This window comes from Salmo salar, chromosome 14, assembly GCF_965601325.2.
Source record: "Salmo salar chromosome 14, fSalSal1, whole genome shotgun sequence".
NCBI lineage: Eukaryota > Metazoa > Chordata > Actinopteri > Salmoniformes > Salmonidae > Salmo > Salmo salar.
The window spans coordinates 5,716,244-5,729,768 of NC_138304.1; the positions used below are offsets into that span (position 1 = coordinate 5,716,244).

Here is a 13,525-nt window from a genome sequence, read left to right on the forward strand (position 1 = left end):
GCAAACAAGGTAATTGCACATAATTGTCAAAGTATATGTCTTTATCTGGAGATGAGAGTGTTGATAGGAGTGTGTGCAGATATCAGATTGTTGTGAATGGGTGGCCATATATACGTTTAACTCTATACTGTGTTTGTGTGTGCGTGTGCGTAAACGTGTAATAATACCCTGTGTGTGTGAGAGAGTATATTACCTGTATGTAAAGGGTTCCTGTCAGTAAGATGCTGAAGACTCCTGAACTACCCACCCCTGTCACCGAATCGAGAGACCTGGAACATTCAGAGGCATAGCTCAGGAAAAACAGGCAGGAACAACTGGCAATGATTGAATACAACCCTGTTTGTGTGTGCGTGTGTGCGTGCACGTGTGTGTACTAGAACTCACACATTGCTCTGGCATAGGGACTCAATGCAGATGGAAGCCTTCACACTATCCTTCATCCTGGCTTGTGACCTCTCATTGGGCTCTGAGAACACACACCATTTACATCACATGCACAGAGGCCAGTGACAACCCATCATTCAGGGCAGGTGGGGCTTGCCTGTTTTGCTTGTTATTTTGGCATTATTAATACGTGTCACATATCAGTTTGCAAACAATGTAAAAAAAAAAAATGTAGTTGAGTTAATAAAGCCGCATACAAACATGGTCTCTTTTTTTGCTTTCTTGAGTAAGTCAGGTGTGTCAGGGTAAATGCAGGTGTGTCAGCCTAGCCCAGTGCTTTCTGTGGTGGTGGGGCGAGCCAGCAGAAAATACAGAGCGTTGCGCTGATTGGCTCAGTTTTCTGTCATGATTGGCCCAGTTTTCTGTCACTCATGGGACAGTACGTCATCCCCAATTCTAAGTTCAGAGCTCGAATATTTTATCCCCTTGGGTTCTGCCATAGAGTTATATTAGAAGTGCCCATCCAAGAAGGCTCAAGGTCATTGGCCACAGATAGAATGACATCAAATCACGTTATATCTACTGTAGCTTTGATTGGACTGATCATGTCAACATCTTACTTTCAAAGTCTTAGCTAGCAGTCATCATCATAAATCAAGTTGACAATCTACTGGCAAATCATATGTCATATGAAGAGAAATTATAGATAAAACGTATCGGTCCTCATCAGCCATTGTACATAAAGATTACACAACAAGTGAGAAATCGCAAATTCAACAATGAGTCGTTTGGAAGGAATCGGTGGCTAACTGCAAGCGTTGCAAAGAAACCACTAACGTTAGCCTGCTATTCAATGCCAGACTTTGATGACAAAGTTTGATGACAAAATTTGCCAACAAAGGACCGCTGCGCCAACTTCACAAGGTGAGTCCAAAAATGTATTGTATGCTGTTGCATAAATGATGTAATACGCAAGGGAGAAATGTATACTGTAGCTAAGAAAGTAAAACTAAGTATATGTTGTGTAGTAAGCTGTTAGTAGTCCATGTGCCTCACCCTAATAATTTCGTCTATTTTCACCTCTTAATTTTGCCTACTGTTCTAACTTGGTGGTGAACAAATAGCCTATAACCTGTTTTAGAGAAATGTAATCACTGAATATTGTAAGAGCTTTCATTGTCTGTTTATATGCCCCATTTATTTATCCTACGGTTCTGACGTGTACAGGGAGTACACTGTAAGAACGGCCCATGTTCTCAATGCTGTCGCTGTACATTTCAAAAGTGCTGAACAAATAGTTATATTAACTATGTCCGTCGTCGATTGCTCATTAATGTCTTCATCGAAGTTACGGATTGCCTCTTGTCTGCTTGTCGTCCCCTTATGCCATAGTTTGTACATCTCAATTGTCATTAGAAACCACATTTGTTTAAGCAAGTCTGCCATATCAGCTATGTTTTTACGTGTAGTTGTTTTGCTGGCATGCATCCCACTTCTTTTTTTTTTTGCTCCACCAAGATTTACATGCTAAAATGGCCACTGACAGAGGCATACACATTACAGTGGTGGTGTAGGGTGGTTTCCCTTTGGGTGGACTTTCTGAGGAAAGACCCCACCCCTGTTCCTCAGAACTTGGCCAGGCCTTATCTTCTCAACATCTGACACTGATTGGCCAGGGCAGTGCCTAGGCCACTTCTGATTGGTGTAAGCCAATGACACACCCAAAACATTCAAACCGTTTTTTGCCTGGCTGCCATCTTCACTTCTCCACTTGGCCTCTTGCAGGCAAAAAATAAGGTCAGATATATTTCTAGGTTATGAGGGAAAAGTTACTTAGTGAAAAATATATACTGTATATTGCTATGGAGTTATTGTAATGTTGATTTGTATTTTATCTGTTGTGGAGATGCGTTTGTTTGTACAAATCATTCTTTTGTATGGTTTCCCATCATTTTTCTTCTTTCCTTGATAGTCTCCTCTCTCCGTCTATCCATCCCCCTCTCTCACTCCCTAGCCACTCCCCAGCTCCTATCTTCCTAATTTCCTTGTCTAACCACTTTTCTTCCCCTTGTTATATCTCTGTTTTCTATCTATTTGTCCTCCTCCCTCTTGAACCTCTTCCTCTCCCTCCCTCTTTTTGTGGTATGGGAATCAATTCAGCCCCAATGTACTGCAAACCCCCTCACCCCCATAATTTAACACTGGTATGGGCCGGTGTGGAAGTCTCACCTATGAGAAGGCTGGCGGTGAGTTGGTAGAACCCGGAGACGGGAGCCGTGTAGCGGCCACTGCTAGAGTTGAAGCCCTGGCCCCTCTGGAGGCTCTGCTCAGTGTCCGAGACCTGGAGGGGTGAAACAGGGAGACAAAGGTCAATGGTCAAGTGATACTGCCTTTACTAAAATATAAACCATTTAAGCCTAGTCGTATTTGGCCATTTTTTTCACTTGCTTTTGGAGGGATAGAAGGTGCTCTAATATCTGATGATGTAATATTACTGTGCATGTGTGTGCACGTGCATGAGTTTATTGTAGCGTGTGTATACTCATACAGTTGAAGGCCTGGGGCTCCAGTGAGTTGTGTCTGTAACCATATGCATGTGTGTTTGTGAGTGTGTGCCTGCCTTGGCATATTTAGGGTGTGTGTGTGTGTGTGTGTGTGTGTATGTGTGTGTGTGTGTGTGTGTGTGTGTGTGTGTGTGTGTGTGTGTATGAGCGATTCACTCACACTGCTGAATGGCTGCAGCTCTAGCAGACTGCGGCGTGGCACGGTGAGGGGGTGGTGCAGGCGGCAGTGGAAGGCGGTGGCCACACGGGGAGGTCGCTCACAGAGCAGACAGGGACCACCCGCCATCTCTGAGATAGAGGGAGAGAGTTCCTGTGATCAGTTGACCTATTTATTTATTTTTAAGAGAGACAGAGACAGATTCCCCTCAATTCATTAGTGCACTACTTTTGATCAGGACCCATAGAGCTTTGTTCAAAAGTAGTGTGCACTATATAGGGAATACGGTGCTATTTGAGACGCACACAGAGACTATTCATGGCTTTCACCTACCCAGTCAAGGCAGATCAATGACTGGATAGGTGAACACCTTCAAGGAAGGAAAGAAGGAAAGGATGCATTGTCAAAGTATTTGAAAAGTCCAGGCTTTGATAAATGTTGATTATGTTGATACTGTATGAGTTTTCTGTAATGGCAAGAGGAGGGGAGATGAGTTAGATTAATGTGGATTGAGTGTCAGAATAATCAAAAAGGTTCTGAAGTGAAAGACGGAATTGTTTTGTGTTGTTTATATTCTTAAAGAATATATGTTTGAGTTGTGGTGTGTGAGATTTGCTGTCTTACATTGCTTTTTGAATTAAGAATCTGAGAGTGTCGTGTACATGCCTAATATAAATATATTTGAGATTGATCTGTGTTGATGTGTGCAAATCAGTGGCATACTGCAGTTTCATGAGGTCCCCCTCACAAGAGCCCCACCCCCCTTTAGCCTAAACCATGGGCTAAAGAGAAAAATGTGCAGTTTCATGCTATTCTACACCTTTGCCATCAGACTGAGAGAAAATGTTGCTGTTTTTAAGCACATTTCCTGCAATTCTACACATTTTTATATAGCTAATCTTTCGATATATATATTTTTACATTAAATGCACTATGCATTGTGGGTTAAATGCTGTAACACAGAATAAAACAATTAATAAAAGTCCCATGATGGTAGTGACTGCCCATGACTGCTGATCACTTATTAACCATCAGTTATTCATATTACTTTACTTCAATAAAATATTTAAATTATTGTGTATATTAGATTTGTTTTATTTGATGACTTTATTATTTGATTCCAAGTCATCATGTCATCTCTATAGAGATGCTGCCTGTGCTGTCTTACAAAATCACAAGTAGTTCTTCAAAGTAAATAAGGCATAGTTTTATGACTGCCGAATATCAACTATCAATCACTTAGATGATGTATTTTCAGGTAGAGATACCTCAAAGAAACTGCTTTCTATGCATCCCCTCTTGATTACTGTCCCTTACGTAGCAGGCATAAAAGAAACAGACCGGACAAGTAGCTGCGCAACGGATTATGGCTATTGTAATTAATTATCACATGTTGTGCACTAAACTATGTAGAACATTGGCCTGTATGATACTACAACTCCCAACTGTTCAGGCATGATCTGATTTATCTCTAGAGAAACTGCAGTGAAATGTGTGCATTGAGCTCACAGAAAAAAAAACTGAATGAAATGGAATTAAAATAATTGAACTATCAATGTCTGTCAATGTCAGGCTGAGAGAAGATTTTGCATTTTTAAAGCTAATTTCCTGAGATTCTACACATTTTGCAATGAGTCTGAGAGAAAATGTTGCCGTTTTAAAGCACATTTCCTGTAATTGTAAATATTTAAGGCTTGTTCATATGCTCCCTGGGGGGTGGGGGGGGGGGGGGGCGACCCCCAGAAGGTCTGTGGGGGTGTGTGGTACACCAGTGGTGTGAATATACATTTGTTTGAATATCAGCAGTGTGTGTGTGTGAGTTTAAGTGTTAAAGAGTATGTTTTAGTTTGTGTGCTAGTGTCTGTAGCGTGTCTGCGAGAGTGTGTGTACGGCGCCACCCTGCTCGGCTGTGTGAATGGAAGTCTTTATGTTTTAGAGGGCTGTGAGAACAGCCTGCAGTTCCCGGAGAGCACAAACAGACCCGTGTCTACTCACATGGCAGCCTGCCAACTCTCATTCCACACACAGACAGTTATTACAAACACACAAATGCCAACTGGAAACATACGCACAAGCACAAATACCTCATACACACGTACTCACGCACAAGCACACACACAAAGTAACAAAGACACACTAGCGAGTCTGGAGGAATCTGAGGAATTTTACAGCCCAGCCAAGTCACATCCACGTTCTGGAAAATTACCTCTATTAAGGGATCAGACCAGCCCACAATCAGACAAACAGCCTCCCAAGCATTTTTTTTTAAATATCCTACATTCACCCACATTGTTTAGAAAAACCAACTGTAACCAATACAGAAAATGTAGTGGCTGTGCATTGTTAGGCAGCATGTACTGAGTTATGCTGTGTTTGTAGTGTGAATACACTGCATGCACCGCAGAGTATGTATTCCGTATATTGTTTGTGTCACGGTCGTCGTTGGTTAAGGAGGACCAAAATGGCGCATTAAATTCCAAAATGAACACCAAAATAACAAAAAGAGAACGAACGATCAACAAACAGTCTGGCAAGGGACAAGGATAAACTCAGAACAATCTCCCACAAACACACAGACAAACACACCCAACTAATATAGGACTTCCAATCAAAGGCAACACCACACAGCTGCCTTCAATTGGAAGTCCACCCCAATTAACTCAATATAGAAACAGACTACCTAGACTAAACATAGAATGCATGAATCTCAAACAGTGCCCAATAAATCCCGGAATACTAAATCAAATGCCCTTACTACAAAAACACCACCCTGAACCACATAAAACAAATACCCTCTGCCACGTCCTGACCAAACTACAATAACAATTAACCCTTATACTGGCCAGGACGTGACAGTTTGCAGCAATTGTAGTATTTTAGGGTTAGGGCTATTTTTTTCCATTTCAGATGACAGTTTTCAAGCTCTGGCTGCATTCGATAATCAAGATATAAGTCATAATTCAATAATCATGTTGCAAAATATAAACAATTGTGATCTCTGATTCAAACAACTAGCACTGTGGGTTCTGCTTTAGAGTCGGGTGTGGTTTTTCTTCAATATCGAATTGATACCTTTTTATGGATTTCATGGTCATCACTAGCCGTTTATTGTTATAACATCACTCCATTGTTATGAACGTTCTCAGCGGCCACTGATTCCCAACTTCGGTGTCCACTAGTTTTAAACGGCTAGTGATGATTTCGTAGTTGCTTAAAAATAAGACGTCATTGCTAAAAAAGACAAATAATTAATAGGCAACTCCTTGTCATCATTATGATGTCCTCAGATCAGTGGCGGTTGGTGCCATTTATGATTAGGAAGGACAATCTTTTTTTTTTATTAGCATGGCCTTATTTCTATAAAAGAATATTGGATGACTGTCATTCATATTCCATTCACCCAGTTCAAATATTTTAATTTGCCCTATACCCATCATGATGTTGCTACAACCTAGCCTATAAAAAAAATTAAGCTACAAAATGTGTGAACTAGGCCTTTGTTACTCCTGTAATAGCGGAGAAAAATACGTCATAGTCACAAAATGTCCTCCGGCTACACCATGGTGCTACTCTAGATGATGCTGTTTGTATTTGTATCTATCCGGGATCCCCATTAGCAGCAAAATTAAGGAAGTTATACAATTTTAAAAACATTACAATACATTCACAACACACTGTACCCTCAGGTCACTACTCCACCACTACCACATATCTACAATACAAAATCCATGTGCACGTGTGTGTACAGTGCTTATGTTATTGTGTGTGTGTGTGTGTGTGTGTGTGTGTGTGTGTGTGTGTGTGTGTGTGTGTGTGTGTGTGTGTGTGTGTGTGTGTGTGTGTGTGTGTGTGTGTATGCATGTGTCTGTGCCTATGGTTGTGTTGCTTCACAGTCCCCACTGTCCAATAAGGTTTATTTTTATTTGTTTTTTAAATCTAATTTTACTGCTTGCATCAGTTACTTGATGTGGAATAGAGTTCCATGTAGTCATGGCTTTATGTAGTACTGTGCGCCTCCCATAGTCTGTTTTGGACTTGGGAACTGTGAAGAGACCTCTTGTGGCATGTTTTGTGGGGTATGCATGGGTGTCTGAGCTGTGTGCCAGTAGTTTAGACAAACAGCTCGGTGCATTCAACATGTCAATACCTCTCATAAATGTGACTGACCGGTCTTATGTAGAAACATTTGAAGTTGTGTATTTTACATTAGATAAAATGTAGAGACTCAGATACAAAATGGTATATCATACACTACAGATGAGGAACAATGGGAAAGCAATTTTGCTTTGAAAGTTGTTAAACTTGTAAACTCACTTTTGAGAAAATGGCCTTTGGATCTTTTGGTACTATTACTGGAGAGCTCTTCTTTGTCTACACCCATTCAGCATCGTTCACACGCTCTGAAGCTTTAGCCCCACCCATCTCTTTAAGGGTTGATTCGAGCGCTGTGTACTAACAACAGAAGTAAAGCAACCAAGCTAACTTGCTAGCTACTTCCAGACACAAATGACAGAACAGCTCACTGAACATTACTCGCCCTAGCAGTGCTGGTTAGGCTGTTATGTTTTCCAGAGCGTTGGTGACTACAACTGTGCTGTCAGATTGTCCGTTCGGAAGTTCAAAACGTGTCGTTCTCGGAGCGTTCAGAGCTCACACCAGACGCTCTGGCCGATGAGTAGGGTTGATCCGAACGAACGTTCTGACCTCACAACGGCAGTCAAGCACCCAAGATAACTGACTAACATTGGCTAACTTGCTAACTTGCTAGCTACTTCCAGACACATAATGAGAGAACACCCCACTCTGACCATTTGAATCGCCCTAGCAGAGCTGGTTAGGCTGTTTTCATGTTATCCAGAGTGATGGTGACTGTAACTGTGCTGCTGGGAAACAATTTATTTACGCTTTTTTGCCTACGTTTACTGACACCAGTCATATTCCATGGGTGTTGAGAGTTCATAAATTCATCAGTTATTCTGCGCACTGGCACACTCAGACGAGAGTGCTCTGAAATTGGAGTAGATAGCCAGACTGAATTTACGAACGCACCTGAAATTTTTACTTGCGTAGTGGAGTCTTTTGTTAAGACATGTAGCTAGCTAGCTAGGTAAACAATGAACCATAATCACATGGAGTTACTACCCAGCTTGAATCTGCAGGTAGCTGACCAACCAGGTTCAATGTTAGCTAGCTAACATTAGGCTATAGCTAGCCAAGCAATTGGCTCTGAGATACGAATAATAAGGTCATACACATAACTTTAGCTAGCCAGCCAGCCAGCTAATGTTAGCTAGCTAGGTAAACAATGAACCATGATCCTAACTCATGACGTTACTACCCTGCATGAATCTGCAGGTAGCTAACCAACCAGGTTCAATGTTAGCTAGCTAACATTAGGCAATAGCTAGCTAAGAAAATGGCTCTGAGATACGAATAATAAGGTCATACATGTAACGTTAGCTAGCGAGCCAGCCAGCTAATATTAGCAATGGTAAACAATGAACCATAATCACAACTCATGACGTTACTACCCTACATGAATCTGCATGTAGCTAACCAACCAGGTTGAATGTTAGCTAGCTTCAATTAGGATATAGATAACCAAGAAAATGGCTCTTTCTGTTAAAATTAGAAACCCGTAATATCTGAAAATGTAACTAGGTAGACTATCTTACCCGTATCCATCATTCATGGATGGACGCATCTCCTGTCGTTAGTAAAGATTGAAAAAAGTAATGGGCCTAGACAGCTGCCCTGGGGAATTCCTGATTCTACCTAGATCATGTTGGAGAGGGTTCCATTTAAGAACACCCTCTGTGTTCTGTTAGACAGGTAATTATTAATCCACAATATAGCAGGAGGTGTAAAGTCATAAACATACGTTTTTCCAGCAACAGACTATAATTGATAATGTCAAAAGCCGCACTAAAGTTGAACAAAACAGGCCCCACAATCATCAATTTCTCTCAGCCAGTCATTTGTGTAAGTGCTGTGCTTGTTGAATGCCCTTCCCTAAAAGCGTGCTGAAGGTCTGTTGTCAATTTGTTTACTGTAAAATAGCATTGTATCTGGTCAAACACAATTTTTTCCAAAAGTTTACCAAGGGCTGATAACAGGCTGATTGGTCGGCTATTTGAGCCAGTAAAGGGGGCTTTACTATTCTTAGGTAGCGGAATGACTTTTGCTTCCCTCCAGGCCTGGGGGCACACACTTTCGAGTAGGCTTAAATTGAAGATGTGGCAAATAGGAGTAGTAATATCGTCCACTATTATCCTCAGTAATTTTTCATCCAAGTTGTCAGACCCTGTTGGCTTGTCATTGTTGATAGACAACAATCATTTTTCATAATTCGGTCAGATATACTTGGATGTGTAGTGTCAGTGTTTGTTGCTGGCATGTCATGCCTAAATGTGCTAATCTTGCCAACAACTAAAGTAGTTGGCAATATCAGTTGGTGAATGAGCCATCAGATTCAATGAATGATGGAGATGAGTTTGCCTTTTTTCCCAACATTTTATTTAAGGTGCTCCAAAGTTTTTACTATTATTCTTTATGTAATTTATCTTTGTTTCGTAGTGTAGTTTCTTCTTTTTATTCAGTTTAGTCACATGATTTCTCAGTTTGAAATATGTTTGCCAATCGGTTGTGCAGCCAGACTTATTTGCCATTCCTTTTGCTTCATCCCTCTCAACCATACAATTTTTCAATTCCTCATCAATCCACGGGGATTTAGCAGCTTTTACAATCATTTTCTTAATGGGTGCATGCTTATTAGTAACTGGAATAAGCAATTTAATAAATGTGTCAAGTGCAGCATCTGTTTGCCCCTCATTACACACCAGAGACCAACAAATATTCTTTACATCAATAAATTAGGTTACTTACATTGTGTCTACCAACACCCCTGATATAATGTACAGTTGCTGAAGCATTATGACAACTCAGTGGCACAATTGTAGGGATTTACTGAGCTGGGCTTGGGTCATTGATAAGTCATTGTCTCAATGTAGCCTTATAATGCTGTGAAAGGGTACAGGTATCCAAATGATTTGGATGGATCCCATCTTCCTTATAAAACATGTTTTGTTTCCAAAAGGTATCAAAATTGTCAACAAAAGTTACACTCACTGAGCTGCAATAATCACGTAGCCAGTTGTGAAGAGAAAGAATCCCGCTAAAGTGTTCAATGCCACAATTCAGAGAGGGCACAGGGCCAGATATGATGGGTCTTTTATTAGTGTCTAGAAGAGAGTCAATCAGCTTTTTAAAATCCAGTTTGAACTGTTCAGAGCTGCCCTTCATAATGTCATTAAAACCCACATGGACTACGATAGAATCAATTTCCATGTCCTGACGTAGTACATTCGGGAGCAGTTTAGTAATGTAAATTACTCGCGCTCCTGGATAGGACATTGTTTTTGCACCGAGAGCTGTCCAAAATCATGGTTGGTGAGAAGGACAAGATAATCCGATGGCTCCCACGCGTCAAAAGATTTGGAGAACCCTTTATGGATGGGCGAGAGGCAGGATAACCTGAGCCCATTGCTCCTGGCGCCTGGTGCAGGCCTCCGACAGATGGAGAAGCCCCGGTCGATCCAGAGCAGGTTGCCGACATCGACTTTGAAATTGTAGGAGTAGGCACTGCGGCCGCAGACACAGGTGCAGGAAGATCAGGCTCCAGGACGGCGGAACTATTCGTTGGTTGTATCCGCTCTGGGCCTCTCGTTGGGAGTGTAGACTGCTTTGCGAGAGGCCGCTGTCTTCGGCTTCCACGGCTTGTGACATGCGACCATCGTTGATTGCCATGTTCCTCTTGCAGTGCTCCATTGACTCCGCTATCAGATGGGGGAGGAGAGGCAGGAGATGGCTCCCCTGGTGAATGAACTCCAGGCAACACCGGCCAGTATGATAACAACAAACGATAAGGCGGAGATGCATCCAGCAAGCGTGAACGCCGCCCAGCCACCGGTGTAGAAAAGGTCAACATTCCACTCTGCGTTTGCCCCAGTTTCTTACGTAAGCTGGCGACCTGTGTGATCAAGGAAGCCATCTCAAGCGTATAATCCTCGGCAAGCAAACAATTGCCACATTGGAACTCTGAGTGTAGAGGTCGACCAATTAATCGGAATGGCCGATTAATTAGGGCTGATTTCAAGGTTTCATAACAATCGGTAATCGGTATTTTTGGCCACCGATTTGCCGATTATTTTTTTAATTATTATTATTCTTCTTCTTTTTTTTTACACCTTTATTTAACTAGGCAAGTCAGATTAAGAACACATTCTTATTTACAATGACGGCCTAGAAACGGGGGTTAACTGCCTTGTTCAGGGGGGATTCGTTTTTGCAACCTTCAGTTACCAGTCCAATGCTCTAACCACCTGCCTTACATTGCACTCCACAAGGATTAACAGGCTGACTACTTGTTACGCGAGGGCAGCAAGAAGCAAAGGTAAGTTGCTAGCTAGCATTAGACTTATAAAAAACGATCAATCTTAACATAATCACTAGTTAACTACACATGGGTGATGATATTACTAGTTTATCGAACGTGTCCTGCGTTGCATATAATCGATGCGGTGCCTGTTAATTTTCATTGAATCACAGCCTACTTCGACAAACGGGTGTTGATTTAACAAGCGCATTTGCGAAAAAAGTACTGTCGTTGCACCAATGTACCTAACCATAAACATCAATGCCTAACAGGAATATTTAGACTTAGTCACCCGTTAGATAAAATACGGAACGGTTCCGTATGTCACTGAAAGAAAAAAACGTTTGTTTTCGAGATGATAGTTTCCGGATTCTACCATATTAATGACCTAAGGCTCGTATTTCTGTGTGTTTATTATATTATAATTAAGTCTATGATTTGATAGAGCAGTCTGACTGAGCAGTGGTAGGCAGCAGCAGGCTCGTAAGCATTCATTCAAACAGCCCTTCGCTGTGCTTCAAGCATTGCGCTGTTAGGGCTAGGGGGCAGTATTGACACGGCTGGATAAAAAACGTACCCGATTTAATCTGGTTACTACTCCAGCCCAGTAACTAGAAATTGCGTATAATTATTGGCTTTGGATAGAAAAGACACCCTTAAGTTTCTAAAACTGTTTGAATGGTGTCTGTGAGTATAAGAGAACTCATATGGCAGGCCAAAACCTGAGAAGATTCCATGCAGGAAGTGGCCTGTCTGACAATTTCTTGCCCTTCTTGATTATCTCTATCCATTACAGAGGATCTCTGCTGTTACGTGACACTTCCTACGGCTCCCATGGGCTCTCAGAAGGGGGCAAAAAGCTGAATCGTGGCTTTGCAGGCTCTGGTTGAAAAAAAGTAGCGCGTTTGGGTAGTGGCTGGTTACAGTACTGTGAGACTCAGGCGCGTGCCCGCGTCGACCGAATGCTTTGTTTTCTTTCCTCTGTTTACCTAAACGTAGATTCCCGGTCGGAATATTATCGCTTTTTTACGAGAAAAATGGCATAAAAATGGATTTTAAACAGCGGTTGACATGCTTCGAAGTACGGTAATGGAATATTTAGAATTTTTTGTCACGAATTGCGCCATGCTCGTGACCCTTATTTCCACTTCAGATAGTGTCTTGAACGCACGAACAAAACGCCGCTATTTGGATATAACGATGGATTATTTTGGACCAAACCAACATTTGTTATTGAAGTAGCAGTCCTGGGAGTGCATTCTGACGAAGAACAGCAAAGGTAATCAAACTTTTGTAATAGTAAATCGGAGTTTGGTCAGGGCTAAACTTGGTGGGTGTCTAAATAGCTAGCCGTGATGGCTGGGCTATGTACTCAGAATATTGCAAAATGTGCTTTCAACGAAAAGCAATTTTAAAATCGGACACCTTGATTGCACAAAGGAGTTCTGTATCTATAATTCTTAAAATAATTGTTATGTTTTTTGTGAACGTTTATCGTGAGTAATTTAGTAAATTCACCGGAGGTTTGCGGGGGGTATGCTAGTTCTGAACGTCACATGCTAATGTAAAAAGCTGGTTTTTGATATAAATATGAACTTGATTGAACAAAACATGCATGTATTGTATAACATAATGTCCTATGTGTGTCATCTGATGAAGATCATCAAAGGTTAGTGCTGCATTTAGCTGTCTTCTGGGTTTTTGTGACATTATATGCTAGCTTGAAAAATGGGTGTCTGATTATTTCTGGCTGGGTACTCTGCTGACATAATCTAATGTTTTGCTTTCGTTGTAAAGCCTTTTTGAAATCGGACAGTGTGGTTAGATTAACGAGAGTCTTGTCTTTAAAATGGTGTAAAATAGTCATATGTTTGAGAAATTGAAGTAATAGCATTTCTAAGGTATTTGAAAATCGCGCCACGGGATTACACTGGCTGTTGCGTAGGTGGGCACGATTTCGTCCCGCTTAGCCAAGAGAGGTTATGA

General features: G+C 41.5%; 1 protein-coding gene across 1 annotated transcript in view; it reads right to left on the minus strand.

Annotated features, from left to right (window-relative positions):
- si:ch1073-184j22.1 (erythroferrone) overlaps nucleotides 1-13,525 on the minus strand; it is a 30,263-nt gene that overhangs the window by 6,496 nt on the left and 10,242 nt on the right. Inside the window, exons 4-7 of the mRNA XM_014139157.3 lie at nucleotides 3,109-3,236; nucleotides 2,614-2,725; nucleotides 385-466; nucleotides 194-269 (exon numbers count right to left, since the gene is read on the minus strand). Coding sequence (XP_013994632.3) covers nucleotides 194-269; nucleotides 385-466; nucleotides 2,614-2,725; nucleotides 3,109-3,236 — 398 coding nt within the window. The remainder of the gene's footprint in view (nucleotides 1-193; nucleotides 270-384; nucleotides 467-2,613; nucleotides 2,726-3,108; nucleotides 3,237-13,525) is intronic.